Source organism: Cyrtonyx montezumae, unplaced genomic scaffold (assembly GCF_038088225.1).
Source record: "Cyrtonyx montezumae isolate F1298 unplaced genomic scaffold, pur_monq_1.0 scaffold_1, whole genome shotgun sequence".
Taxonomy (NCBI): Eukaryota; Metazoa; Chordata; class Aves; order Galliformes; family Odontophoridae; genus Cyrtonyx; species Cyrtonyx montezumae.
Genome location: NW_027071825.1, coordinates 938128 through 962611, shown reverse-complemented (window position 1 = coordinate 962611; position 24484 = coordinate 938128). Strand labels below are relative to the sequence as shown.

The 24484-nt window shown below is 43.1% G+C and overlaps 1 protein-coding gene across 1 annotated transcript in view; it reads left to right on the top strand.

Moving 5' to 3' along the window:
- LRRC7 (leucine rich repeat containing 7) overlaps nt 1-24484 on the top strand; it is a 70118-nt gene that overhangs the window by 27776 nt on the left and 17858 nt on the right. Inside the window, 7 exon segments of the mRNA XM_065737756.1 lie at nt 1149-1221; nt 5332-5461; nt 5853-5968; nt 13112-13181; nt 14772-14871; nt 15566-15690; nt 20224-20424. Of these exon segments, the coding sequence (XP_065593828.1) occupies nt 1149-1221; nt 5332-5461; nt 5853-5968; nt 13112-13181; nt 14772-14871; nt 15566-15690; nt 20224-20424 (815 nt within the window).

The window sequence follows — 24484 nt, the reverse complement described above, 5'->3', positions numbered from 1 at the left end:
TTTTTCTCGATGTGGTTTTCTGACGTGCAGATTGATTTTCAAGGTTACATAACTCTGGTACAGAAGGATGCTTACACTGTGAACTGTGCACTCAGTTCTCATTTCCAAGTTCCTATTACTGAATTATAATAGATGTAACTGAAGCAAAGCAGAAAGAGTTGTTTCAATACTGCGTTTGCAGGCAACAGCTTCCTGCAATTCTTTTTAGTAGAAATTTTTCCTCTTAAAAGACAGTGCTGCTGAAGCCTAGATGTTTGCTGGAACGTGCTGATTTTGAAAACTTTTCAACCAAAATGTACTGTGTGTAATGTGTCTGATATCCCTTTTAATTGTACTTGTCATCTGCTTCAGCTTTCATACGATGGCACGTTCCGCTTAATGATTTTCTCTCAATGAGTAGTTAACTTATATTATATCCAATGTTAATGACAAATAATGGTTTCAAAAAAGAGGGGAAAAAAAAGCTATTTCAGTGTTTCTGGAACTCCTTCAAGGCAAAAGCAGACTTTGAAATGTCACTCACTTCCAGAAGGTGGGAATCTTGTTTTCTGACCTTATCAAGCTCAGTTTCAGCCGCTGCGATGCAATGATTTTCCCATTCTTTCTGTCTTTACTGTTGTATTGATTTCCCCTGTTACACAGTGTAGAGCAAAGTGTCATTCCCTGGGTAAACGTTACCCAGTGATGCATCTGCTCACCCTTCAGAATCTAACAGTTCTGCTAACAAAAAGAATTATCTGTATGCACAAATGCCTTCAGGACTGATTCTAGTTGTCTGTACCTACGTTTTGTGAAGCACTCTAAGTGTACATTTACTTTAGATAGTTTTGGTGCCCTGGGACCTGATCACCTTTTAACCAGGACAACAGAATACTATTCCTTATTTTTTCCTCTTCATGTTTTCCAGGCCTTCAGGATACACTTAGTATCTGACTCCTTGCATTTCAGCTCAACATTTAATCTGTGTCACGTTATAATGGAGCATATTTTCAGTGGGACAGAAATGTGTTTGTATGCCGCGTAATTTCTAAAATCTAGATCTAAATCATCTGCTGGGCATTATTGTTTCTTTACTAATATTGGAGGCTACAAAAGGTGAAGATGAATGTGAAATAGTTTTCTTTCCTCCTTTCTTTCCCGTTCTGCAGGGCTGCTGAAAAGGCTCACAACGTTAAAAGTAGATGACAATCAGCTCACGATTTTGCCCAATGCGATTGGAAAGTGAGTATCAAGAAAAATCTTTTCTTTTTTTTTTTTTTCTGAAATCAAAAGTAAGACAAAGATGCACTGAATTACAAAATAATCCCAAAACGTGTGCCTGGCACGCAGCTTGGAACATTTACATGTGGAGCAGCACCGTTACTCGTGTGGACTCACACTGCCATAAGCTGTGAAGGTGAAGCGTACCGTATTTTTCAAGACAGAGGATGAAGGGGTATTTTCTGTATGAATCACTTGCAATTTGGATGATCAGAGCAACAAAAGTAGAAGACAAGAATTTGGGGGAATGGCAGTTTCCATAGCAACAGCTAGGACTGATGTTGGAAGGAAGGTGGCTGTAAACCATCCGTATGTGTGAAGGTGTCTTAAAATATAGAAGGAGCAGAAATGAAAAGTCATGACGGTTTTGTAGGTGCATACATAAAAAGGTGAAAATCTCATAAAAGCAAGCTTCATATGAAAAACACCGATTTGCTGAGATTTGGTTACATATTGTATGATCTTTGGTGCAAAATTCTGCGTGGTATTGCTGTGCACAGAGCTTCCTTCTGCTGCCTCTGTGTATCACCTACACAGTGTCCACAGCTTATTGTGAAACTCCAGGCAGGTCCAGGCCTGTCTCCAAAGCCATACAAAGAACCAACTCCTTCCCTCTATGATTACTCTGCCGTTCCTGGATGTAGGTACTTTGATTTGATTGGTATTGTTTCACACACACATATCCCTTCCCAGCAGAGGACATCTTCAACACTGCCGTTTTTGTAGGAGGACTCTTCCTCTACACCTTTTGCTTCTGAAATCCAATCTAAATTGGGATTTGGAAAAAAAAAAAATCAGAATGCACAGCCCCTGGCCAACATCAGTAGCTGTAGCTCCTGTGTTTCCATCATCCCCCTCACCCAGGATTCCTGCAGAAGGATCACAGAATGACTTGGGTTGTAAAGGGACCTCAAAGATCATCTAGTTCCAAGCCTCAAGGGAGAAGATAAGGAGTTCAGCCAAAGAAATGCCTTTGGTGCAACTGAGCCCTGTTACCAGCCCTGTGCTCTCAGCACAGAACGGGAGAAAGGGATGAGTGTCATCTTTTCCATCTTTGAGCGTTGGCCTCAGACTCTGCCTGTGCTCACAGTGCAGAAACCAGTCTCTCTTCAGTGAGTTCTACCTCCACAAACTATTTCACTCCCAGTATTTTTCTCAAGTCAAGGGGTGATGAGAGCCTTCCAGAATTAAAGCCTGGAAGGATTCATTTTGATTTGTTTAAAGATATGATTGTAAAGTGAGATTTCTAGAGTAGAAATAATCTCTAGTCCCCATAGCTGCTGCTGTCCTACTGCTGCACCCATTTCTTAGTAATATTCTCAATAATAATTTTATTGTTCATATAACATTGAGGAAAAAAATCCAAATTTGTGGACTATGAAGTCTGTAGCAACAGAAATCTCACATTTGGCTTCCTGTGATGGACTTCTTAAGTGCTTTATATCAATGTGATATTAATGGTTTGTATTAAATGTTGACTGCATGAGTGACAAAATGGAGATGTGGTTGTGCAGCAGTCACTTCTGGCAGTTAGTGAGAGCTCATAGGGCTTAAAGCTGTGATGGGCACTGTGCAGTAAGGTTGGTGTTATGTCCAACTTTACCTTTAGCAATTTTGGGAGTTGTTCTTTAAAAGCTGTAATGGTAATATTTTCCTATGGATTGAATGTTCAGATTGAAGGGAATTCTCTCTTTTTTTTGCTGAATATCTGTTCAGTATTATTTGTCAGGGATCCATGATTATGTTGTAAGAGATGCATACTGCTGCTCTGAAAGGTGTGACTGCAGAACAGTAGGTTAATCACCCAATATTGTCACATTATTTTTAAATGTAGTACTTTCCCTCACTTAATGAGGACAGTGTCTCCCACATCAAAATGAACTTCCTTTCTCTGACTCATCCACTTGGATAGTTTCCTACTGGGTCTCTTTCTCCTAAATGATAGGCACGGTACCCACCGCGGAGTGTATTATTCTCACACAGAGATTAGCAATGTGGAGGAGGGAATTCTCCCTCCAGGGACCAATTTCCTGATGAGACACAGAGCATTTCAGCACTGCCTGAGTCAGTGCTGTTAGCAGTGAACTGCCACCCTCATTTTTGGCAGGCGTGTTCGGAGCACAAGCCTGTAAATGGCATTTGGAGTTGGCCCTGCAAGATGCTATGCTCAGCAGACTCAGCTCAGTAAAACACTGAGGCATACATTTATCTTTACCTTGTTAGACCGTAGCAGAGGATTTACATAAAGTGCTTTACAATTTGAACCCAGGGGCTGGAGTCTGTATCCTCAGGACCTGAGCCAAGGCCCCTTCTTCTGTTTTCTGGGTGCAAAGGTTGTGGCTCACGCGTAGGGAATGGTGTGGTAACTTCAGTGCCACTGCATGGTGTCAGAGGAGTGTTCCATAGAAATCACAGAATCATTGAGGTTGGAAAAGACCTCTGAGATCCCCAAACCCCACCCTGCCATGCCCACTGCCCAGACCTCAGTGCCACCAATCTACCCAAAAGTATTCTGCATCAACCTTAGGGTGTGTACGGACAGCCACCCCATTTCAGTGGATGACGTATGTGATTTTTGCCTGTTCTTGACATCTATAGAGAGTGATCTGAATTCAGCCCAAGGAGACATTAAAGCTAAAACATTAGCTAAAATTTCATTAGCTCTAAATTAGCATGATTGGGATCACAGCAGTTATTCTCATCGTAGCGTCCATCCACAAGCCATGGTGAACAATATACGGCTTTCTGAACTACGTGCTTTGCAATGGTGGTTACAGAGATGCAACACAGTTTCATGAGGGCTTCATTGCTTTTGTTGTGGCCATATTCATTTGTCTACTGATGATGTCACCAGCAAGAAGAGAAGCTGAGAACCTCTATGCCAGACAGTATCTTTCAAATGAAGTCGAGTCACTCTGCTGTCATGGGAACATACGCCGTTACAGTTCAGAGGATGAGAGCTTCCAATTTCCATTGGAAACAGTCGTTCAAAATGAGCTTTTCTATTTTTGATCTTTTCTGGTTCAGGTTTTCTGAAACTCTTATCAGTAAAAGTAAGAACGTGTGCATCTTTAATAGAACAAGCTTTCAAGTTGGACTTCCCTCTGTCATGCATGTGAGCACTTGAGAAAATAATCGTAGTATGTATGGAGAAAAAAAAAAGGGCAGTAGAAGTGGGAATGATGGTATTCACAATGAGTCACAAAACTTTTATTCCATGGTTTGAATGAGCAGCACAATGTTAATTTTAAAATTATTCGTATCTGACCTAAGTTTTCAAGAGATTCAGTAGATGCTTCTTCAGAAGAAGTTTGTGTAAGTGTGTCTACAGCATAAAGGTAATATGCTTATTTCTGTGTGATGCACATTCATTCCTGTTTGTAAGAATTTGCATTAGCAAAGGTCAAATTGCCAATGCAAGACTGAAATATGGAGTGTTCCCTCATAGCACCTGTAATCCTCAGGGGAAAAAAAGCCACTCAGCAGAGCTGTGAGGGCTGTGTAGTGCTGGGACAAGGTCTGGAGAGCAGGAACCAGCCTGTGAAGGACTCCTGGTGGGGGCTCTGGGCTGGCTCCTTTCCCTTGGCTTCTCCTCAGCTCTTGTCCAGCAGCTCTACCAGAGGAGAAGGTGGCTTTTAAGATGTAGACCCCTGTCCCTAGGACACAACAGAAAACATCCAAAAACACTGTTGTTTTGTTTTTTGTTTTTTACCTGTTACATGTCTTTGTGTGTTAAGTCTGTGAACTTTCTGTTTGGTTCGTCAACTTCGTGTGAACCCCAGTCACTGCCATTGTGGAATTCTTGGAAAATTTACTGCCAGCAATGATTATGGGGGAAACTAAGTAGTCCTTAAGCTGCTTGACCAGACAAGATCAGTGAATAGTGTGCCAAATAGTTCCTAAACTTTTATTGTTATAGACCACTCCTAGGGAAATATGTAATAAAAGTTCCATCTTCAGGGCACGATGGCTGCAGAATGGTGATGATTTGGAACTTCCTAAGGTTTTAGATGGCTAATTTTTATTACTTAACCCTCAAACAGCATCTAACAAGTGCATTTACAATTTCAGTTTGTCTTTATTAGAAGAATTTGACTGCAGCTGTAATGAGTTGGAGTCGCTACCTTCTACCATCGGTTACCTTCACAACCTGAGGACGTTGGCTGTGGATGAGAATTTCCTTCCTGAGCTGCCCAGAGAAGTGAGAAGCTGATTCTGTTTTTAAATTACATAAAAATGTTTTGTGATGGGCCTCAAGTTTCATCCCTGTTAAGACAAAATATCTGTCAAAGCAATTAACTTACTTCAGAAGCAGTAAAATAGTAAAAATCAAATTAGTAATTAGTAATTTGATTTTCATGCAAAGGTGAGAGCATCACTCAGAAGCAGCAGTGCAGGTAGCATAGTGCACTTCCCTGATGTTTCTGACAAAGGACTGTGCTTTCTGATGTTAGATTCTGCATTTTCCATTCTTTGTTATTTATAGGGAAAATGAAAGATGATGTGCCCACCTTCTGACACTAAGTTAGCAATAATAGCTTTTTTCCAAGTAAGTATTGTTCCATCTTTGCTTTTTTATTTCATTCTCACAGATTGGAAGTTGTAAAAATGTGACTGTGATGTCTCTGCGCTCCAACAAATTGGAATTTCTCCCCGATGAAATAGGTCAGATGCAGAAGCTGAGAGTGTTAAACCTGAGTGATAACAGGTACAGTTCATATCATGTTCCTGACTTGCATTATAAGAACTTGTTTGTTTTTTTTTAAGTAGATGATCCTTTTTAGGTATTTGTTAAATTTTATTTATATAAGATACATAAATGTACATAAAACGTATAAAATTGTATTTATAAATACTTGAAACTGTAAGGAAAAGTATCATGATTTGATTGATCTTGATAGTTTGGTTTTAATTCTACTGGCATCCAAAGGAAGTTGGAATGGGGCAAAGGTCTGAGTCTCAGTGCACTGTCAGGGATGAAAGGTTGCTTGCTTATTTTATGTGCTGCTGTTTCCACGTGGAAGTGTGATGTTTGGCTTTAAAACTTCCTGCAGAAGTTTATATAAATAAATATAGAATAATTTGGTGTTGTGCCCAATGAGAAAATTGTGACGAGCTGCAGTGTGAGGTCATTACATGCACACACTATAGATACCACTCCAACTCCACCAAAATCAAAAGGACACGTTCCTTTTCCTTCAGTGGGGCAAGGATTTTGTCAGAGCCCAGCAGAACCTCTCCATGTTCTCTGTTCTCACACACGTGACTGTTCTGAGAAATGCACTGCGTACCGTGAGACTTTCTTGGTCTCCATCCTGTGCTCCCACTGCCATCAGAAATGGCTTTTCCATGGAATTTCTAGATATGTGTGCTCTGAGAATATGTTAATTTTCAGTGGGTGAACACTCTTCTGTTTCAACTGGTGATCACTTTTATCCAGTCAGTATCAGGGGAAGCACTGTGTGCACCTGGGTCTGATTTACTGTCAGCAGTTTTGTTATATGAAGGCTGAGCATAAAGTATAAAATCAAGCAATGTTGAAGTTGCTGTAATACATCTATTCAGAATTGGTTACTTAATTCCATTAGATCATTTTCCTCACTGCAATTCTGTATCATACAGTATGTTATTATGGACCAGTACATAAAGCTGAACTGAACTCCAGGTCCATGGAAACTGCCCAAGTCCCAGAATCAGATCTTAGATCTTCTTGACTTTGGGTTTCAGGTCCCAGTGCTTTCCCAGGGACATGGGTGCACTGTCCCATCAGCACACTGCAGTGGTGGGGGTTTGTGTCTACTACCTGCATCTTGAAGCTGTGTTTCAGGCACATTTTGAACTCTCCAGCATTCTTTGCAGTACAGCACCCAGCCTCCCCACACTGTTCTGCATCCATCTGCCCCGTCCTGCTCTAGCTCAGTTTTGTCCAGGCAGTGGGGCTCCTGAACTCATAGGGATGCAGGTGAAAGCAGCTGTTGGAAATGTGGTGAGTTTTCAGATGGATGCTTGCAGTGGCTGCCCCACCTTGCTCTCTGCACAGCCAGCTGTGGGGGCACCAGGGCTGTGTCAGAGCATCTCAGGGATACAGTCTGAGCTGGATCACTCAGACCTTTTTTTTTCCAAACCTGTTGTGGATGTGCATTGAAGAAGTAGAAGTGGTTTTTTTTTGTTTGGTTTTTTTTTTCCTTTCTTTGTTTCTTCCTTTCTTTCTTCTTGCTGAGTCAGCTGCAGATTTCAGGTCTATGACTACATATGTAATTATTGCTTTCTGAGTGCTGTTACTGGGGTGACAGGGAGGGGGTGGCTTGCTGCTGGGAGGAGACAGCAGAGGTGTAGGAGTATGCTAGGTTTCCTGAGCAAGCTGACCTGACAGCTGGCTGCTGTGAAATCAGTGCTCCTGCCCACTTGCCTTTTTCTCTGTCTGCCCAGAGATAAGAAAGCAATGGGATTTCCAAAGTGGAGTAGACACTGAGAGTAGCATCTCATGGTGTGATGTTCCTTAGGCTGGGACGTGGTAGTCATTGTCCTTCCCACTCCTCTTTCCTGTTGGCTGGTAGCCCTGCATCTCCCTGTGCTTTCTTAGGACTCCTCAGAGGAGTGGCTGGTATGCCCTGAAACTTCTAGAAGTGATCTTTCTTGTTGTGGTCACTTTCTGACTCTCCCCACATATTCAGTTTGCTCCCTGCGGTGTCTGGCAGACACAAAAGGAAACTGAAGGTACAGAGTGGCTGTGCACCAGGGCAGGAAGGACGGGGAGGGCAGGAGAAGATGGTCTTTCCTCACTGGGGTGGGAAGCTGTTCTCTCAACTCAGCCTGAAGAGCTGTGCGGTGGGTTGCAGCCACTGAAGTGCTAGCTGGAGAGCAGTCTAGGCTAGAAGAGGTAGGAACGTTTGAATTGTCTCACAGACTTCTCCTGAGGGGCCTGGAGGATTATTTTTCCTACTTTGTTGATGTCAGTTCCATCTGAGGTTGAATGTTGCCCTGCTGAGACATTGTGACTATGCTGATTTCTTTTTTCTTTTTTTGGTGGAACTTCTGAAGTTCCAAAGTTTCAGCACCAGAGAGCTTGGACAGAGCTCAGAAACCATCTTAATGATGGATCCTTATTTATTTATTTGGTTTGGACTTTTCCATTTTTCCATTTTCATATAGATATTAACATTAAGGCAATATCCATTCATTCTGTGATATGTGCTAATGAGGACTGTCTTTGGACTCTTCTTGTGGTTAGGAACTTTTCCTTATTATTGTAATACTTTTGCCCTTCTGCTCTTCCTGCTTCAGATGTGACAGAGAAGGTAGAGCACATCAGCTCTTTCCCATTGAGCCATAGGAAGAAGAGACACAGGCGTGCAGGCAGAGCAGAAAGGCAATTCTAGAGCCAGTGTGCCTGTGCACTTGCTGCAGGTATTCATGCTCTATGGCATGGAGCTCCTGAGCCCTGGCCCAGGGGTCAGGCCTTCTCCCTGGCAGCCCGTTCTGAGAGCTGCTGAGCCCTGACCACTGCGGGCTCTGCTGCTAAGGAAGGCCCATTCACACCAAATTCTGCTCTGACAGACTTTTTTGCATGACACCTCCAATTTTTGCACACATCTTCTGAGGACTGGCAGTCACTCCTTGTACTGACAATAAATGGGGATGGACTGTGCATATGATCATAGATTGTTTTAGAATTTATCTGTCAGTTCTTTGTGACTTTCTCTCTCCTGACACCAGGGAGGATTTCGTGTCCATTCTGTCAGGCAGCTCATGCAGCTTTGCACGTTAATTTCAGAGGGAACAGACTCTGTCACTGTGACTGTCAGCCCATGCTGGATGTTGGAGGATTGTCATGGATATATAGCTTGACAAAGACACAATCTTTCACTGTGGATCTGCCCACTGCAGATTCATCCTAGTGAATAACTTAGATCAGGGCCATGTCCTTCTATTTTGTCACATGCCAAATTTTGCCTACGGTGTCTACAGCTGTGGTTGAACTTTTATGTCCAAGAACCTCTTAGGTCATTACCTTTATCCCAGTGACTTTCTCTGTTGGTAGTTGGGTTACTCGAGCGCTTCATGTGAGATGCAATTTTTCCACAAGAAGTGTTCATTCTGGATGCAATCTTCATGGTGTGAGGAGTGCAGTGTGGCTCCAGGCATGCAGAGCATGGAGGTCCTGGTGGCTTTGAACTTGCCTTGCCAGAGTGCTTGGAATGTTTTCACAGTCTGCTCTCCAGATGGTCATCCGTGCAAGGAGTGATGGACAACTTAGCTGTGAGGTAGCATGTGATGAGGAAAAAAGTAGCCCCCCTTCCTTTGCATTGTCTGCAGCTTGTCTGGTTATGAATGTAGAGTACCTGCACTTTTCATGCGCTTTAGACCATACAAAGGAGATTTCCATTAAGTTCTCATTGGATACCTTTCAGGAAAGAGAAGAATATGACAAACAATACTTACTCACCCGTCAGGCTAAAAAGAGCGTTACATTTTTGTGAGCTGACATACCTTGCCCAAAGGTGTGTTAGTGTTTGGACTCCCTCTCCAGCCTTTTTAATACTGTGGTTTCAGGTACTTCAGACTTTCACACTTGTCCTGTCTTCTGAAGGCCCTCAGTGTTTTAAGATAGACCTTGCTCATTTTATTTGACCAGAAGCTATTCTTTAGTTCCAGGATTTTCTGCAGGAATTCATGTTAGAACTCAATTTCAACTGGAGAATTACAGGCCAATTTTTTCTTTCCCATGCCTTACACACTAAGGCTGTGTCTGTCCTTCACATCTCTGTAGCCGGGAGCCCTCTCTCCTTTTATCTTTACAGGTCCAAACCTTTTCATCCCTTTCACAGGCTCTTCATCCCTGAGAAATGCTGTGTTAGGTTGTCTCTACACAATAAAAGGCAGTGGTGGGCTGAACCCTGACTCGCTGTCACGTTGTTACGGTGGAGTCTGATGAGGGGTAGTGCACATCTGGCTGGAGCACAGGTGGCTTCACCCTGTGCATTCAGGAGAGTTTTGATTCCAGTTACCTGCAAGGCAGATACTTGGGGATTCATCCTCGCCTTTGCCAGGCATCTCTGGTGCTTCGAGAGGCAATGCAGCTTCTGATAAAGTAGTTGTGCAGTTACTGATGCATGAAAGATACAGAGACCTCCACCATGTAGCGAGTCCCTGGGGGGAGCTGCTTGGATTCACTCACTGCTAAGAATGCACGTGGGATTCATTCAAAGAAAAAAAGATGTCTTACCAGTAACCGGTGTTCTTCACAATGTGTAGTCCACAGATACATTTGTCTTCCATCTGCTTCTCCTCTCTCCTCAGAGTCCTTCCAGGTATGAGTCCTGTGATTGAGAGGTAGAATTGTTAGAATGTACATTTGGGCTACACTTCTCAAAGAGCATCGGTTACTGGTAAGTAACCTTTCTTCAAGTTTTAGATTGTTCTTACAGAAGAGCTTAACCAGTCACCACCTTTCTGTACTTGCATCGCTTCTGCTTCTGTCCCGTGCTCAGAGCTCCATTACTGCTCTGAATCTCAGGAACAGAGGTTAGATGAAGCGAGCATAAGATTGCAATCCATTCCAAAATGAAGGACTGTTCCTTGGTGTATCTTTTCTTTTTCTGTTCAGTTATTCGTATAGTGTTGTAAAAAGAGGTAATTACTTCTGGCAGTTAACATCCTCCAGTGTTTGTGTCAACAGTTAAAATGAATTATGTTCTTCTAAACTTTCACATTCTGAAACCCCGTTTGCTGAGCATGACCATGGAGAACTGTCCCTGGGCTGACCAAACTGGCTGAGCTGCTCAGAATTACTCCACAGTCCTCGTTGCAGAGTGTCATAACACACTGATACTCCACTCCCTTGAGGCTGGGGCTGTACAGGGCCAATGGCTTGGTGCTCGGGGATGTCCTTTCACAAAGTGTCATTTTTCTTTCGTTTGCTTTTATTCACATAGGAGATATTAGGGGAAATTTTTTTCTCTTGTAAGAAAACATTATCTTTGTGAAAGTCAAACGCAGTAAGAAGGATTTGTACATCTCACGCTTTACTGGACTACTTACATTTGGAGTTGTTTTGCTGAAAACTCACTTGGTGCTTCAGGGCTTAACTTATAATAAATAGCTCTGCTAATGACCTTTAAGCTTTAGCATGATTTTGTTTGGTATTTTAACCTAATACAGAAAATATCTGTAGCACTGAGAGAATATTTTATTATCACGTCTAGCTCTTCTTACAATTCAGTTTAAGAGATTCCAAACTGAAGTTATTAGTGATTTAAAAATTGCACAGAAATGAAACTTGTTCATGCAAGAAAGCGTGTGCAGCCGAGTGCTGGAACCAGTGTGAGTGTCCCAAAGAGCCAGAGGTATCCCAGGCCAGCAGCAGCTTCCAGCAGGGCCTTGTTTACTCCATAGTAAGAAAAGGTTCTTTACAGAGTAGTTTGCCCCTTAATTGTATTCTAATTAATTTTACCATCTTCTTAATGAATTATCTATGCACCCATTAAAGTTTAATCTAGTATTGTGCATATATTTTCCTTAGACTTATAAAACGATTATGTAATTTTCCATGCTATCTAGTGAGATCTTTCAGTGCTTAGGATAAAAGAAGAGCTCTTTGTTGAGCAGCACAATCATAAACTTTCCATGCCTTTGTACTACTACCTGATTGCAGCCATAGTTCGGTGCGTGGAAGCAGAGCAGATGTTGTCTGTGCTACTGAAAGGAGAAGAAGTTGCAGTCAGACCGGGATGCTGGGTCTCATCTTGGTGGCAGATTGCCAAAAGTCAGCACTGATATTGGGTGCCTCCATTTGCTGATCTCTAATTTGACATTTTTTCTTATTAAGGGCACCTTACAGTCAGTCTTCAGCCACTCTCATGGCATTAATTATAGGTTTAAACATGCACACGCATGTCAAAGCGCTCTGATCAGTACAGGTATTTCATAGCACACTGAGTGTGCACATATGTCAATTTATTTCCCTTGTGTGGATAAGTCATCTTTAGAATAAGGTACTGTTACAATCACAGTAGTGAAGACTGTGGGTATTTCTGGTTATTTGCTGGTAGAGGGGCAGGGGGTTCTGCTGACGTCTGCTTGTCTTTGGTGGAGATGCATGTGAACATATTTGTCACTCTTTCTACCTGTGCTATCAGTTTGCGTGCCCCTCAGGAAAGGGATTCTCCACCTTTTTTGTTGTCAGATCACAATAAATGCTTTGCAGTCATTCCCTTGGGCAGTCCATTCCTCTTGGCAGCCCTCTGTAACACTCAGATGGGGAACAGTGCTGTGTGACCAGGGCCCTCCTGTGCTTTGATACACAGCATGTTCAGAACAAGGTGCTTCCTGAGAGAGCATGGCTGGAGCTTCCACGAGGATCTCATCACCTGTTCCCTGCTCCCACATAGGCATTGTTCTGGGAAATGGCTTCACATGTAGAATTAAAAGGCTGTCTTTTACCATTGTGTTCAATTTTGTCATTTAGGTTCACTGTGAACGTATATTGTTTTGATTTTATACCTAGTGTTTCTGCAAAAGGGAATTTCCCATCCCCCTAGAGTAATCTGTGCTCCAAAATGCAACTGATAAGCAAAAAGGTTTATGTTCCCTATGCTGAAAGCTGGTAGGACTTCACTGTATGTCTTGCTGGGACCAAGTGTTTTCTGTACTATAGAGTATAAATGTCTCTCCTAACGCTGAAGCCCTTTAAGGGCAATCTCCTTAGTAAGATAATGTATTTTAATAAAAGGTGAGGGAAAATAAAGGTAAGAAATGATAGCAGTTTTAGTCTGATCAAGCCAATCATGCTGTGTAGTGAAGGAATTGCCATAGAAATGAGAGCTTCATGTTGTTCCTTTCTCATTCACAGACTGAAGAACTTACCATTCACTTTTACTAAACTCAAAGAACTCGCTGCTCTGTGGCTTTCTGACAACCAGGTAACAGCTTTCAGTGTTTGTCATTTCTTTAGTGCTGGGGCTCTTAGAGGGGCTGTGAATGAGGTCTGTACTGTAAAACATCACTGCAGCAGGGCTTTAGAGGAGGTTAGTCCCAGCCCAGCTGCCACTTTCCTGTCAAGCTGTACACAGTCCTGGCTGACATGCATTACCTAGGTAAACTTAAGTAATAAACTGGGCTTGTTACTTGCTGCTAACTAACCTTCTGTTCCCAGAATTATCAAGAGAATATCAGTTAGCAGCAACTGATGAGACATGGCTTTGTTCTCAGCCTTGTTCTTAGTTGTCCCATTCCTTATTCCAACGCTGCACCTCCGTTTTTGTCTTTTCCCTTTTCCTCTCCACACTTCCCTTCCTGCATATTTTAAGCCAGTGGGAGTTTAAATATATAGAAGATGCACAAGAACACTCAGTCTTATTTTAGAGAAAATTCTCATTTAAGTTCCTCTTTATTTTAGATCTGCTGTCCTTAGCTCCAAGGAGCTTGGTTTGTATGGCCTTAGAGTTCCTTAGGACTCTGTTTTTAAACAAATTCTGTAACATGAACACAGAGAGGAGTCCCAGCTACCCAGCGTCTGAGCACTGGAATCCCCATCAATCCTTCAGTATTGATGGATAGAATAATTTTGCAGTTCCAGAGTGTGATAAAGTGGAAACAAATTCAATTAGTACAATGCTAGACAAGTTTATACCAAGCAGGTTTTAATAATTGCAGTAAATTCTTGTACCCTCATCTTTCTCACCCTACAATAAAGCCCAACACCAGCCGTTACACCTCCTTACCTGAAGCTGATGAGGACAATGCTGCTGGAAAAAGGGTCCCTCCTATGTCTGTATGAGGCAGCTGCATGAGCCTGGGCAGTGCTGTGCCTCTGGGACCAGACCTCTGCTGCCCACAGCACGCCGTCCACCAGCACAAAGCAACCAGCACATCTGCATCAGCACTTTGTTGCATTTCCCCTTAAATTGAGTTTTCACTCATACGCCTAAGCAGAAGTCTTCAGGCTGAAGGGAGGAGCACTGATGGGGAGCGATAGTGCACACGGATGAATGAATCTCTAAGTGCTAAATTAGGATTCTAACTCCTGTTTCCAGAAGCTAACATCCCTACCCATCCACCAAACGTGTGCTTCCTAACAAGCGGTGTTCTCTCAGCATTTTGACTTTTCAGTGATAAGGTTTGAATCACCTTCTAACCTGTAAACTGTGACAGTCGCTCCTGGCAGTGACATCACAGCACAGCAATAACAAAAACAGCTGAGGTAAAACTCAGAGGTGCCCCAGGAGCACCCCCACAGTTACAGGAGCTCTCCTGGTGGATCTTAAAGCACACAGTCAGCGTTTCTGGTGTTAGAGTTCCTATGGTGATCCTGGTGGGAGTTGCAGGCAGACTGAGGAATGGGAGAGGAAGAAGTGCCTTCAAGCAGTGTTGGCTTTGGCCCATGGAGAGGGCTCTCTCCATTCAGAATTTCAGTTATCCCTGTGTTTTCTGTTTATCACCTGTGAGAACCCTGTCTTGGCTAACAGATGTGCTCAGAGTGACCAGCCCTTTGTTTTGCTTTTCCTGCACAGTCCAAGGCTCTCATCCCCCTGCAAACTGAGGCTCACCCAGAAACAAAGCAGAGAGTGCTGACTAACTACATGTTTCCCCAGCAACCCCGCAGCGACGAAGGTAAAACACCATCAGCAGTTCCCCCCGAGGCAGCAGCAGGCTGTGGGGATGGGGGGGGGCTCAGCTGTGGCTCTGAGCAGCAGTGCCTGTGCCCCCTGGAGCTGGCAGTGTACACAGAGCAGCCCGGGTGCTGTTGTGCACCAAGGGCTCCCATTTCCAGTCCACTGCTCTCAGAGAGAGGTGGGGACACCTCCTCGAGTCCCAGGGGCGTCCAATGTGCCAGCCTGCCTGGGCTGCACTGACAGAGCAGGAACTGTCTTGGGCCACATATAAAATACCCAGTACTGTTAATGGATATTAAAAAAAAATGTAAAAAACAAAAAAAAAAACACGGGGAACAGAATGTGTAACCCAGTGAGTTGGACACATACATAGGGTCACAGGGAGCAGAGCTGCGAGCCTGACAAAACCAGGGCTTGGCTCTGAAGCCCCTGCATCCCAGTAGAGAGCTTCCACACTCCTCCAGCTCTGCTCCAAGCCCTCTTGCTCTCCACCCTCTTGCTCTCTTTGTGATTTGAGCATTCACGTTTATTTTTAATGTTTATTTTTTAGTTATGACTTCCACTGCCCCCTCGGCAGTTTTGAGACGATGACCCAACGTTACAGGATTTTGTTTTTTTAGATGATTTCCAGACTTCTGCCAAGTGCATTAATCTCTTGTTCTGTTGCATTGCTGTTCACAATTTAACTATAGATTTCCAGTCAGACAGTGATAGTTTCAACCCTACTTTATGGGAGGAGCAGAGACAGCAACGTATGACTGTTGCCTTTGAATTTGAAGAAAAAAAAGAAGAGGAGGAAAATGCAGGGAAAGTTAAGGTAAGTTTTGTTTGATTTATTCTGGTGCTCACATATTAGAGACAGAGTCCACTATATACGTTCTGAACTGAGCTTTTCCTCTGTTCTAAGTAAGGAGAAAGTACTTGGCCACATTTCATGAGCATCCCTGTTCTCCCTGAGGTGCACAGCACCAGGAGTTTGTGGTTGTTGCCCAGACAGCATGGCTGGGATGTCAGAAATCAGCCCAGCCCCATGGCCTTAGTGTTGGGTACCCAGCAGGGCACCTGCTACATCACTAAGGCAAAATGAATGCAGATCAATGGAGGTTTAGAGTTACTCTCCAGCCACCCAAATCTTTAGAAATACTTGCATCCCTTGGGGGATTCCATATTCCTCTCAAGGTGGAAGTTGATGAGAGCCGTTATTAATATTTAATATTCCATTTAGATATTCTTGGAAAAATTGATTTTTTCTTTTAAATATTTTTCCTAATTAGGAATTTTTACTTAACTCTTGCAACTGGGTATGATTGGCTCTACTGCTTTGGTGCTTTAGCGAAACAGAAAACGAATTAAAAAAGCAATCTGACTCACAATAATTAGATTAAACTGACGTTTTACCCGAGATGAACTGCAGATTTGTGTGGAAAGCAGACTATCTGGGAGTTTCATGTTGTTCCACTCCTTCTTATTGTAATTTTGACTGTGAGTGACATGGCTGTCCAAACGTGCAAAAGTGTTAACAGAGAAACAGATAGTTTCTAAGATCATAGATGACTTTAATTGTATTACCTGTTATTTGCAAGTGTTTTCGATACTGAAATGTAATATAAGAATTATATCACTTAGCCCTTTTTGGTTTTAATATATTTCAGAACACTACAGATGGCTGAAACAAATGTTTCCTCTGAGTAAACTGTTTTTGTAGAAAAATGAAAGCCTTCATTCACTTAATGCTGTTGCTGTACTCGAGTTTGAGTGCTGCCATCTGCTGTATGGGAAATGGGGATGGAAACACCGCTGAGCCCAGTGCCACATCTTGGGCAGTCCTAGAAGCAGTCCTGGGCACACAGCCCCACAGCCCTTGTCCTGATCCTGGGGAGTGTGCTGAGGGCAGCCTGTCCCATCCTGTCCTTCCTGCTGGGATGAGGGGTTTTGCCATGTGGTTGAGCCGAGGCTTGCAGGGCTCTGCTGTCTCTGATGTTTGGCTTGGCAGCTGAAGGCCAAGGCAGCCTTTACCCTTTGGGTCACTGTAGGGGAAGAGTCCAACAATAAAATATATTTTCTGAAGTTCTTACTTACCTATTTTCCCTCCTACCCATGGAAAGAATGTAAACCAGTGATGTAATGTATGAGTCCATTTCTGCATGAGATTCCTTGATTTCCATATATAATCATAGAACCGAAAAATTATAGAAAGTTTTGGGTTGGAAGAGACCTTGAAGACCTCCTAGTTCCAAGCTGGGAACACTTCCCCCAGCTCCAGCTGCCCAGTGCCCACCCATGGCCTCGGGCACCTCCAGGGATGGAGCACCCACAGCTCTGGGCAGCAGTGCCAGGGCCTCACTGCCCTCATGGGGAAGAATATTCTCCATATCTCCTCTCTTTCAGTTAAAACCCATCGCCTCCTGTCCTTAGCTTACACTTTCTGATGAGAGTCCCCCCAGCTCTGCTGCAGCCCCTGTGGCTCTGGCAGGCTGCAGTGGGGTCTCCCTGGAGCCTTCTCCTCTCAGCCCACCTTACTCAGCCCTTCTCCACACGGGAGGTGCTCCAACCCAATGTTCTTCTCCCTAAAATGATCCTGGTATCTCTTCATCAGAGCCAAACATTACATTTTGGAGGAGATGCTTTAGTCGTTGCTTAAGGAAGAATTATTAAATGTAAAGCTGAGTAAGGAGCTAGGAGCTGATCAGGTATGTCCTTCATAGGTGCATCCTGGGGAGAGCATCTCTCCTGTCTCCTATCTCTGTGTGTATACTGGATACTCCCAGCTACCTGTAGCTTGTAAAAACTGAAAGTGGGGAAATAATACTGTTCAAACCAGAGAAGTCCTCCCAGGTTTTGAAAGGAAAGGATTTCCTGCTGCAGGTGTGCAGAAATTTTCCCGCCTCATGGGAAACACCTTTTTTGCTCAAGCCATGATAGGACTGCCTCAAGTTCAATGAATAGGATATAAACCATTGGATCCTTGTGGTATTTCTGCACTCTTTTCCAGGAAGGTTAATTCATCTGCAAATGTGAGTGGCCAGGAAAGTGAAGAGCCACTTGGCTGAGCTGTTACCTATGTTCAGATGTGTGCATGTGAACTGCTTTCATGTGTGCCCTCCACGTGTTCCAGCAGGTTGCAGGGTGGTTCTAATCGTTCAGTTTTTGCATTTTCACCAGACCTTCGTGGGATGAATTTGAAGGTTGTCCCAAGTTGGCAATGTGTGGTAACCACAAGCGTTTGCATTTTATAGAAGCACACGTAGTTTTCATTTTCTGTATTTCATATTTAAAGACAAATTCTCATCCAAGCTGTTGAACATCGATTTGAAGATGTAAATTATTCAATGCATTCTTCCACAAGAGGATTGTGAGAAAGTTTTGAACTTTGAAAATTGTCTTTTCAGGGTCGCTCTGTTTTGGTGTAGCGATGCAAGAGTTGCATTGGCAGTTTTCTCTGTAGCAATAGCTCCAACTCAGGATGAAAATATCTGCTTTGTAGTGCACATCACCTACCAGAGCTGTCGGTATTTTATGGTGTAGTTCACCCAGCAATGTAAGACTCTTACTGAAATCCCTGTCTGCCTTGCCTACTGCATGACAGTCTTTTAGTTAATTTCTCTTTGGCGAGTACTTACAGAGGATTTGCTCTGTGCCTGGAGTTCTAGCTATGCTTGTCTGCAGCTTTTACCTTTAAATCATGGCTCGGATTTTCTGAAAAAGCGATTGCCTAATTAGGCCACATCTGAATATGATTTCTTTCAACCGTAAATCAACCACAGCCTTAGTAATGCTTTACAGACTTAATTTCTTTTTTTCTGTTGAAATTCTTTATTAACATATGACATCATAGCCATACATTTAACGTTTTATGTTAAAGTCATGTCAGAATCTATTATATGTAATGTTTATTCTACTGTGGCTCAGAATTATATGCTAGTATTTCATATAGCTTTATTTTCAAATTGATCATGGTTTTGCTTCTAAAATATTCCCATTGACAGACCATAACCATCTAAATCCAAAATTGTCCTTTTCCTGCTTGTTAGTGGTGTAAAATCCAGCAGCCGTATGGTGACCTATTAAAAGCAAGCTCCCTTTGCTCACCTCACGTATGCAATCAGGTAAAAGCTCTGTGGCCAATGCTTCTGCTTACTTATCCTGCAGCAAACACAGAGTAATGTCAAATTTCACAGCCTTGTAAACAGGAGCAGTTATCCTGACATGCACAGCTTGCTCTGGGAGCTGTAATTTTTCTTCACGGAATGAAATTCAATTCAAAATCATTGCATTCCTACCCCAGGTTCAGCCCAAAGAGAGTTGTGGGCGCAGCCAGCACTGTCTGCATCCCAGGGGCTGTGCCTGGGGTCGGAGCTGCCACCCTTGGGAAGGGCAGAGTAGGGTTGGGAAGGCTCTGCCGTGGGCAGTGTGCTGAGGTCAGGCTTTGTGTGGTCCCTCAGCTTCTCTCCTCGTGGCAGGGTGTGATGTACAGCAGAAAAAAGAGGTTTGTAACATGATGGGGAGGTGTAAGGAGAGGCCGGCATCACGTAGGTCTTCTTTCCCCCTTGGATCACTCCTGGCCTGGTAACCTGCTGCCCCGTCCCCTCTGAGCAGTTTGCTGACAGTGCTGTGTCATGCCTCTCTTCTCCTATTGCTCAACCTGGAGATTTTGTAGAGTTGTCTTCAAGCTAGGATTGCTCTGGACATGGATGACTACAATATTTCTTTACTTCTGAGTGATGAAATCAAAAAGCTCAAAGTCTCGATTGTTGTAGGAAATCTGTAGGTCTGTCAGTCAAAGTTCCATTCGTTGTGACCCAGGTTGACTTTTCTGTAGTGGTTTAAGTCTGTTTTCCTGTATTTCTGTATACGTAGGAGCAAAATGAGTGCATGTGTGTACGTTATACATCTCAAAGAGCGAATAGATTCCTGTAGATCAGATTCTGTTCTCAGCTATTATAGATAATTCTGATTGATTCTGTACCCTGAACACAGCTAAATTAATTCTGCATTTACATCAGTATCATTTTGGAGAGGTGTGATTTAATATGGTAGTACTCTCAAGCCAAGTGCAGAATTAAAGTGCTATACTCTCTCAGGGTGGAAGATAGGCCTGCAGGGAAGCATGCTCATCCATTATTCTGTGTCACTGAAATTCCATTATAGGTTGCCACAGTGTAACTGAATGCAAAGTTCGGTCCAAGAACCGAAAAATCCATGAGGGTAGCTCTATGTAACAGACTACCTCAATTAGATCAGTGCAAAATTGGAGGACTGTGCTCTTAGCCATAGTACTGTAACCATGGTTTTAGTTTGCATGCTGTTTTCATTTTGTATTTGTGCTTTAATTCTTTTTATGAATGTTCAGGTTGAAATAAATCTAAAACGTTATCCCACTCCATACCCGGAGGATTTAAAGAATATGGTAAAATCAGTTCAAAATCTGGTGGGCAAAACAAGCCATGGAGTACGGCCTGAGAACTCAGCACCAACCGCCAACCCTGAACAAACTGTGAAAGAAAAGTATGAGCACAAGTGGCCCATGGCACCAAAGGAGATTTCAGTGGAGGTAATGTAAAAGGATCGTTGTTCCTCTCAAGAGTTCAAGATGGGGTTTTAGTATAACTCCCTCAAATGCTATGCTGCATCTGCTGTGAGCTTCTTGCCTAAGAGTTTCTAGTTTAATTCTGCAAAGTAAACCTAGTTTTATACCGAGTTGCTCTTTCTGCAATACTACTAAGATTTTCAGATTGAATTTTTGATTTTAAATCCAGCTATATCTGAATTTTTGTATTGATACATACCAGCTCTCTCGTAAATGTTAATGATATGACCAACTATTAGTGAGAAAATGGACCTGATCATGAGTTTCACCTCAGACTTAAATGTGTCTCTGCATCGATATGTAAATGAAAAATGAGTTTGCTCTGTTGATGATGCTTGCCATAATGTTCTGCTTCTGAAAATCCCATTATGTGTAACACTTAGCCAACAAGCCTCGTCAGAAGTTAATGAAGTCAACAGAAGTACTTCTTAACTGCAGGGGGCTATAGATCAGGTGCTGCCCAGTGACTTTCAGAGTGTTGCTCAGTCCAGCTGTGTATGTTGGCCAGAAGTGGATCAGTATGCACAGCAAGAGTTTTCTATTCTGACATAAATAGTTAATAAAAGGTGACGCCAAAATACTGCGCAGAGTTGAGCAAAGCTGATGTAAGCAGCTGCAGTTGGATCTTGGAGGACATCTGCTCACTAACACTTTCATATCGATAACTTGCTTTGTGTAGGGACAGCTGCATAGGGGAAATTTCTTACTCTGGCAGCATTTACTGACAGGTTATAAGATGCTTGGACAGGTCTACAAGCTGTATTCTAACACAGATATTTCAGAAACATAACTGTGGTGGGTTTTTTTTCTCTAAATGTACATTAACTGTTAACCTGTAAGTATCAAAATAAGTATTTTGTATTTTATATAAAATAGATGACCCGTTGAAGTCCTTGCAGTAATTCCTGAAATGCAATTAAATAATGTGCAATTTCCTAGTTTATTTTCTACCACGAGCAGCAGGTTTGAGTGCATGAGCTATTTCCACCCTATCAATGTAAATGTGTTTTTCATCTTCTTTCACTCCAATATTGGAGATGGTAGGCCTTGCCTAGATTTTAGTATCCATAGTACTTACTGAGGACCAGTAGCAAAATCTCATCAGCTTCAGGAAAGAAAAGTAGTGTTCTTGTCACTGGGGCAGACTGGGAAACTCTCATGGCAGAAAAGCAAGGTCATGTACCTGTTCCTCCCTTTGGCTTCCTGTGTAAAGATGAAGAAGAGGTGTGGGAAACAGTAGAAAATGTGTAAATGATCTTGTGAATAACGTTGATGTGATTTCAGTTGTAACATATTTAATAAAACATAAATGAGCTCCATTTGCTTTGCAGACAATTAGGATCTCAAGCCTCAAGTTAAAATACAGTTTGAAAATACAGGTGTGTTCTGATAGATTTAGACTGAAGACAGTGTCTTATAACAAGGTAATTTAATTTCAGGTGTAGTGCTCACTTTTCATCCTCTGAAGCCAGATAAGCTGGTTTCTTTTCTGATCTCTCTTGGGTTTTCTTGCAATTCATTTACACGTCTTCACAAAATTGTTTCTAAATAATTAAAGGGAACATCTGAAATGAACAACAAACTACATTTCAACCTCCCCCCCTGCATCACCCTCCACCTTCAGTAATAATAAGAAAACAATTTCTTAATTAATCATCACTTAAAGTAAACCTATTCATTATCCCATGTTATTGTGAAAAATGTGCCTTGCAGACAAGAAGAAGGTTGGGATGACACTGTGTACCCCTTTCATGAGTGAGGAATACAAAAAATTGGCAATTAAGATCTATACAATTAATATTCTTTGTATGTATGGACGGAAAAAAATCACTGGAAGGAGTTCTGCACAACTCTCAGGTTTCTGTTTTTTAAAAAAGCCCTCTTTTCTTACCCAGCGTGCTGCTTTCCATCCCTTGTGTTAATTCCTAGCAGGTTTATTAGTAAAAAGGAGAGGTGTTTTTTTTCTGAGTAATCTGCTGCTGTGCTGGCTCTGCTGACGCCTTCATCTCGCCTCAATCAAAACAAGGCCTCCATCCTTTTAATTTCTCTCTTCCTTCATTACTTTCCCAGCTCTGCACTGTTTTAGGGCGATGGAGGTGGGAGGGAGGAGGGTATTCTTTTTGTTTGGTTTTTGGTCAGAATTTTAGAGGCTCTCTGGAAGATCATCTTGCCTTTCCAGAAAGACTTTGCACACTTTTTATTTCCCCTGGGCTGCCTGGCTTCAATTCATTCATTGATGTGTCTGTTGTGGGAGCTGTTTTCCCCTAATGAGATGCACAATGACAATCTCTCTTGACTGGGAGGGCAATATGTCCTGAAGGTTCTCAGTTTGTGTCTCCTTCAAGGCCATGCCTTGACGGGCACTTTGCAACAAAATGACCTATATTTAATGAGGGGACAGAAATATCTCCATTATCGAGTTTTGCCGTATGGCTTCTTCGTGGCACGGAGGATCTTTATTGAGGTTGTGACCTTGCTGGCTTCCAGTCGTAGGAGGAAGGTGATATTGTTCTGTTCTGGAGGTCTGCTTTGCAAGAGAGCTTTCTCCAGATAGGATGCTTGATGTCTTTCAGTTTGTTCTGAGTTACTTATCTTGTGGGCCTGGTTTATGCCTGATGGACACTAGATGGATTTTCTTCCAAGAGACTTGAGACCCTCAGTTGGCAGCAGCCCCAGTGCTATGTCTGCAGTTGGGTGCGTATCCATCTGGACTGAGAGCTTGCTTGCTCCTGAGATGGGAGAGCGCAGGGTGTGCGATCCAGATACTGAGATGCTGTAACTCAGGGCAGCACTGGGCCTTCTGTCCTCACACTGAAGACCACATACAGAACAGAGTAGGACCATGGTTTATAACTTAGGAAGATGCCACTAGGGCTGCCATCCTCTGCAGTACATGACTAAGCACTGGCTGGATAGCATCTGCAGTTTTTCTTTCCAGAGGTCTGACTATGTCAGTGAACAGAATTAGCCTTCTGAAGTAATGTGACATTTTCACAATAAATAGATCTTTGCAGGCTCTGGCATCTTTGGACGTAGGGAGTTCTGATCAGTGCTTGAATGCTGTACTTATGATCACTGGAGCAAGGTGGCTTATTGTGTGCATCCCTCCAGCTGCTGGCTGCAAAGCAGAGACTTAGAGCAGAAACAGCCCCACCTGCCCATGGCAGTTGTTTTGCAGGATCTGTTACGTCTCACTGCGTAGTGCCACCCAAAATCCCTGTGTCCCAGTCTGCTCCTCATATACCTATGTCACCAAATCAGCAAGTTTGTGTCTTCTTATAGAGCATTTCTGCATGAGAATGCCTGCTGGAGATGGCTCATGCTGTGCTGGCTGCAGTACCAGGTGGGATGTGTTTGGGGGTTCCTTCATTCCCCATATGCACGTCCCAGTTCCACAACCAGTTTTCCTTCCACCAGTTCAGTCCCTTATTGGGATTTGCATCTTATCATTACACCCTGCATGGACATCCCTCAGGTCTGATGGCCACTGAAATGGCCCTCCTGGGAGCTGGCAGGGGAGTGGCAAAGATGTGGGAGCAGATCCTCTGCTCTGCATCGCTGTGGGATAATCCCATGTGTTGGGGACTCTGCATTTCTGAATTGGTGAGTGGGTTTTATTTTGGTGAGTCTGGTAACTGCTATCAGCAGAATACTGTGATGGGCTTTCATGCACAGCTTCGTGCAGGCTGCGTTCTGTGCTCTTGTTGGCCAGGATTTGCAGCTCTCCACAACCAGGGCCACGGGAGCCCAGAGCTGACACCCACTGTGCAGAGGGGTGACCTGGCTGAGGGGTTGTCCTACACCTGCACTGCTGGGCCTGTCCTTCTCATGAGAAAAACACCTGTGCCTGAGTTAGTCTCACTTCTATTGAAGGGTATTCTGACTTCTCTCTGCTTGCGTTATGTGCGATCTTTACTCTGTCATCAAAACCTTACTCCAATCTGGGCCAAATAACCTCATCCTGGAGCTGTTTATTTCTTGTATTTGCTTCTTTTATTTGCAGTCTTTCAGACTGCCCCAGCCC